The sequence below is a fragment of the Chinchilla lanigera genome, unplaced genomic scaffold (genome assembly GCF_000276665.1).
Source record: "Chinchilla lanigera isolate Chin_1 unplaced genomic scaffold, ChiLan1.0 scaffold00103, whole genome shotgun sequence".
NCBI classification, from domain to species: domain Eukaryota; kingdom Metazoa; phylum Chordata; class Mammalia; order Rodentia; family Chinchillidae; genus Chinchilla; species Chinchilla lanigera.
In genome coordinates this window covers 1,464,759-1,470,797 of record NW_004955504.1, presented here as the reverse complement: position 1 = coordinate 1,470,797, position 6,039 = coordinate 1,464,759, and the positions used below count along the sequence as shown (strand labels likewise).

At 58.7% G+C, this 6,039-nt stretch overlaps 1 protein-coding gene across 1 annotated transcript in view; it reads right to left on the bottom strand.

The window, feature by feature from the left end:
• Positions 1 to 3,475: 3,475 nt before the first annotated feature.
• LOC102011222 (translation initiation factor IF-2-like) overlaps positions 3,476 to 6,039 on the bottom strand; it is a gene marked incomplete in the record, with an annotated part of 5,285 nt that continues 2,721 nt past the window's right edge. The window contains 1 exon segment of the mRNA XM_013505915.1: positions 3,476 to 6,039. Coding sequence (XP_013361369.1) covers positions 5,880 to 6,039 — 160 coding nt within the window.

The following is a 6,039-nucleotide window of genomic DNA, read 5'->3' as shown; positions in this document are numbered from 1 at the left end:
GAGGGAGGAAGGGAGGGGAGGAGGGGAACAGGAAGGGAGAGGAGGGAGGGAAGGAGGGAGGAAGGAAGGGAAGGAGGGGAGGAGGGAGGGAAGGAGGGAAGAAGGGAGGGAGGGAAGAAGGCGGGCAGGAGGGAGGAAGGGAGGAAGGGACCTCATGAAAGCAGAAGGGAGCAGCAAAGAGGCAGGGGATCGGAGGAGGGCAGGTGGAGGCCGGGAAGGTCGCTGTGAAGGAAGATGCCATTTGCATCTGTGAAATGCCGCAGTGAAACCCAGTTTTCCGAAGCTAACCCTACTTGTACCTGATGACTGGCTGCTCCACTCCTACGGCTCCCCCAAGATGAATGAAAGGTTGTCATACCGGGCTGCACCTCAGCGGTCAAAACAGTACTTTATTTTTCCAAATACCCTTAGCAATGGAAACAACACAAAGTGCACCGAGTGGCCAGAGGACAACGGAGCCCGGTTCACCTACTGGAGGTGTGGTCACCAGCACGACAGGCCCAGGCTGGGTGGTGCCATGTGCATCTCCAAGACCGCAGGCTCCCTGAAGAGGGCCAGACAGTCAGGCCTTGCCCAGCAATTCTTCTCTGTCCACGAGCAGGGGTCCCGGCTGCAGACCGAGAAGTACAGACTTGAAGCTGAGGGACACTTGCGTGCAGTGACTTGCTCTGCGGTGACTTTAAACATCACGCATTTTGCAGGTCAGGAAGCCGAGCACCACGTCTCCAGCCTCCTGCCCCTGCCGCCGGGGAGCAACTGCCCAGCGTGTGGGTCGTGGGCATGCAGGCCGATAGGGTGGCTTCCGCAACACGAGGCTGCTTTGGTGGGAACTGTGGGCTCTGAGGCTGGGCCCGTGCAGGCGTCTCACAGGGACTTCTCTGACACCAGGGGACCAAAGACGCCCCTCTGCTCGCATCAGTGCTGCTGCTGTCTGAACACGTGTCCTCTGAGAGGCTGCGGAGGTGACCATTGTGCGGCTCTCTCCTCCGCTCCCCTGCCCTGCACCACCCTGCTCCTCACCTGCAAGTGTCCCTAAGCCCCGTCCTCTGTGACAGGACTGAGGCTCTTCTGTCTCCACACCCGGCTGTTTGAAGAAACTCTTTCTCTTGGACAAAACCTGGCACTGTCTTGGTGCTGCCTGGCTGCTCCGGTTCCAGCTGCTGAGACGGCTGCGTCCCCCTCACCAAGTTGCTTTTCCATCGTCGTCAAAAATGAGCAGGGGTGGCACGGGGGTCAGCACCACAGCGCTGGCCTTGAAGGTGTACAGTCCTGGGGCAAACCCAGACCCTAAGAAACAAGTGACTGGGGCCGGTGTGAGCACAATGACCCTGGGCTGTCCGTCCGCTCTGCCGCTGTGGCTCTCCCTTGCCCTGTGTACCGCCCTCTCATTTCCACACCCACAGTACAAAATGCCTCAGAAGCAGGTACATGGCCCCCCCGCTTCTGCTGCTTAAACCCTCTTTGAGCTCTTCTGAGGGGTTCTCTTTTCCACACGTTAGAATAAGCTAGTGCGTGCATGTCTATGAAAACCTGGCTGGGGCCTAAACCACTTTTTAGATGGTCATCAGTAGCTCACGCCCGCTCTGAAGTTTTTACTGAAAATAACCTCAAAGTTTGCTTTGCTTTTATTTCAGTTTCCTTTTCCCAAATGTCAACACACAGCCACTCCTTCACTCGATCCAGAGCTACGCACTGGGGCAGGCAGGTCACCGGGACGCTCACTGTCCTCCCAGGACACAGCTTTGGGCTGATTCGCAAGTCGGAAGTTCAGTTTTAGGCTTAAATGTTATTTTGAATGTGAGCACCTGTTGGTCTTAGAACTTTGGGCTCCCAGGGTGCGAAGTGCTGGCACTGCCTCCCGTGCAGCCCACATGACCGTCCCCATCACTTTTCCTGTGCTGGGACACGATGCGCACAGACACCAGGGTTATGTGAGGAGAGGGTTGTCCACAGCGTGCGGAGGTCCCAGCCACAGCCGCTGGCTCCAGGGCAGGGCGGCAGGGCACCCCCCTGGCAGAAAAGAGCTGCTCACGGCGTGCCATTGGCAAAGCAGGGAGGGAAGGGTGGACTGGGGAGGGTGATGACCCCTCCAGGCCACACCCACTGACCCGTGTCCTCCAACCAGACCCCTCCCCACAGCAGGCCAGCTAACAGCCTCATAATCCAGTTGCCTCCCAAAGCCCCCCCCAAGATGCCATGAGACTGTGGGGTCAGCTAGAGAATGTCCAGATAGGAACCCCAACAATGCCCAGGTGTGGAGAAGGTTCCGGAGCAGCAGGGCAGCGGGATCAGAGGGCAGATGTCCATGTCATTATTATGTCATTATTTCGGGCCCACTAGCCCTGCTGTTGCCTTTGGACATAAAGCTGAGCTGCCGAGAGCCAATCTCTCACGCACCCGTGCATCTAATCAGTGTCTGCCTGGGGCCCCGGGTGTGCCGGCATGCACAGAGCTAGGGGGGATGCAGAAGGACAGCCAGCACCCCTCGAAGCCAGTGTCCCCTGCAGCGGCTGCACAGCAGCCAGCGGCACCAGCACAGGGTCTTGAGGTCGGAAGCGAGGAGGAGGCACCACCTGGGAGGGCGCCTGCTGTGTGCAGGGCAGTGGAAGTCAGGTGCCCAGCTCAGGGAGTAGGGGCAGCAGGGGGCAGGCTGCAGGGTGAGCAGGCCCTGAAGGGCGTCACTCCTGTGGGCAAACAGAAGCCCTGCGCTCATGCTGGTGCAGGGGACAGCCCTCTGCGCTCAATCTCCTGCAAACAGGTCAAAGAGCAAGGCAGGAGGCCTGTGAGTCCCAGCGAGGCCTGGCCTGGGACCCCTCCCCTGTGCAGGGGCCGTGAGCAGACTTAGGTGCAGAGATCCCCTCTTTGGGCTTCAGGGAAAACAGCTCGGGTGCAGGAGCCCAGAAAGGCCTCTCACTGCTGTCTGCCAGTGGCAGGGGTGGTGAGGGAGGAAGGGCCGGGGCCAGGTGTCCAGTGGCGCCTGCCGGACCAACTCGCCTCTGCCTCTGACCAGCGCTCCTCTCTGCCTCGGCCGTCCTCTCCCAGGCTCTGCTGGCCCTCCCCGGGCCCTCTCCCCGTCTTCCGGTCTCTCCACAGCCGTGGCGCTAATCTCAGAGTCTTCCCTACATTCACTGGAAGTGTGAGACACAGTAAGTGACATAGACAGCCGCACTCACATGGCATTCGTGTCCCCGATTCTGACCGCCAGGGCTTCTAATGGTGGAGGAAATGAGACAGGAGGGGAGACATAAATGAAAAATTTTAGGGAAGCGATATTTTCAATCAAATTTTCCCAAACTAGCATATTACACTTCTATGTTTATAATGTTTCTTCTGAAAGCTAGCACTTAATTTTTATTTTTTTTGAGACAGGGTCTTACTACATACTCCAGGCTGGCATTGATCGCAGCGTCACTCCGTCACTCCTCCTGCCTCAGCCTCCTGAGTGTTGGGAATACACACAGGTACCACACGCGTGGCCGACAGTACACACTTTTAATCTCTAAAATCACAGGAAAGAACAGTGCTGCAGCCCCATGTGACTGGCCTTCAGAGGCGACAGTGGCTGACATCGAGCACAGGTCCTTCAGACAGTTTCAAAGCAGCTGAGCCTGCCCTGAGCTGCTCCCCTCTTTGAAGGCTTTTGGGCCCTGAAATGGGGCCAGCCCCCTTGTACCTGAAAACCCAAAACATGGCCTACCTGGGCATCGCCGTCTCTGCACCCTCCTCCCTGCGCTTCCCACGTTCGGGACTTGTTCACATGGACGGAGGTGACTCCTTCCAGCACCCCAGGGACGCTCTGTGCCTCAGAACACGGGAAGGCTGCGGCAGCAGCTCTCCAGCCTGCACAGTCCTTCGATGCCAGCTGGGAGCCAGTGTCCCCAACGCCGTAGTGGCCTCTTCCCTGCGGGACAGCAGACAAGGGACTGCTGGTGGTGCAGCTCCTGTGCCTGTCCTCTGGTGCAGGTGACTTCTCTGCAGCAACTGGAACTGCCACAGCTTGGAGGTACAGGGTCTGCACCCCTGGGCCACGCCGGCCGGTGCAGTGGCTGTGAGGCTCACTTCCTGCCATAGGTTTCACCAGCACTGGAGAACCCAGCATCTTTCCAGCCTGAGTGGAGGGCTTGTACTCGGGCAGGGCCCTGCTTGCTCCCCATCCACCTTCCCACAGGGCCTGTCTCTTCCTTTTCCAGGGCGTATGAGATTCTGCACATCTCCCCAGCCGGTCAGCAGCTGACATCTGTCCTACTGAAGCTTTTACTTTTAATGCAAACTGTCTTTTAAGAATGTATTTTGGCACTCCACGTCATGTTTTAAAAATAAACAACAACAACAAAATCCTCCTCTACCGTGCCTGCACAGTCTTGGGCGTGTAAAAGCGTGCTGTGAGTTTGGGAGAAGGGTGAACGGCTGCAGTTCACGCAGGCTGAGCTGTCTCAGGTATGCATGCTGAGTAAAGAGATGGCCATAGGAAACACCCCAGGCAAACACTCCTTGGGGCCTAGGCTGCTCAATTAAAGGAGAGCTTCTAGCGGTTTCCTCCAGCGAGGTGGGTCCTACCTGCTCCTGGCTCGGTGACCCGGAGGTGGCCGCAGCAGGGGCGCTCTGCTCACACCGCTGGCCAGCGCTGAGGTGCGCTCTGGTGTCCGGAAGCAGGAATGCACAAGAGCTGCTGGCAGCACAGAGCTAAGTTCTCCCAAGGTCTGTCTTGCAGAAACATTCTCAGGAAACAAAAACCCCAAGGATTCAGAGCAGCTTGGGGAGCTCTGTGCAGCGTTCACCGTGGAGGTCTTGACCTGCTCCAGCACAGGGCAAGGGACCAGTAGTCTTGAAACACCGCCTGCACGGGAACTGGGGCCGGGGCCTCCCGTTCCTAACGCTGTCTCCTGGGATTCCAAACCTTCAGAGGAACTCCGGCCGGTCCACTTCCCAGAAACGTGCCCTCTGCACCTCTTCTCTGTGCGGCCACGCTGCTGCACCTCACTCCCTTCTCCAAAGCCCACGCCTGGAGGTGGACCCTCACCCCAGAAGGTGCGGGCCTGCGCCAAGATCTCTGAGCTGGGGCTGGAGAGGCCCGCAGAGCTAAGGGAGATGGAGGATTTGCACAGGCCGGAGTCTGCGGGTTCTCCGGCCCTGTGAGGTCGAGAGACTTCAGGGGGCGCGGCAGGCAGGCAGGCAGGCACCTGCGGAGGATGAGACTTGCGCTGTCTCGGAAGAAACCCGGAGCGACAGGTTAGCAAGGAGGAGCGCAGTCATCTAAAGCCAGCGCGACTCCACGAGGACGCACTCGTTGCTTCAATGCACTTAGTAGGTTTTTAAAAGGCCAGTTGCAGCGGGCCAGGCGTCTCCACAGGCACGCCCTGCCGCGCTTCCTGCCGGCGGCTGCCTGCTCGCGCCCTGAAGTGAGGCCGCGGGGCGCCCAGGCCCATCCAGCCCTCGCAGGCCCGGGGAGGACCCAGACGGGCCCCGCTGGCCTTGGGGTCAGAGCTTTGGGGACCGTTCATCGTCCCGGATTCTCCGCAGTGAGAGCATTGCTGGCCAGCCTGCGGCTTCGGTGTGCATTTGGGTCCCTAGAGGCACAGACGCCTCCGAGATTCAATCAGACGTCCTCCTAGGCGGGGCTGCGAACACGTTGCCGCTGGACTTAGATTTTGTACTATGTATAACATGGGCTCCAGTTTTAAGAAAAAGAAGGCAAACTGTCCCCCACCCACTTCTCTCTCTCTGGTCCTCCCTCCGCGCACCGCCAGGACCCGGGAACCAGGGGATCACTGGTCACAATGTAAGCGCGACTTGATACACTGAGGCCACTGACGTTTACACCTTTACACCGACGTTCCTGCATTAGAGGGAACCGATGCAAAATGTGCACACTTAATTGCTCACAAAATCTGCACACCCAAAATGGTGGCTATATTTCCACCGAGCGCAAACTCCACGAAAGACCGAAGTAGTGAAGAGAAACGGATACGTGCTGCCCGGGTTGAGAGGCCCTCGTGGTGCTCTCCTTCTCCCACGAGGGAGCCCCGCGCGGGCAGGCCC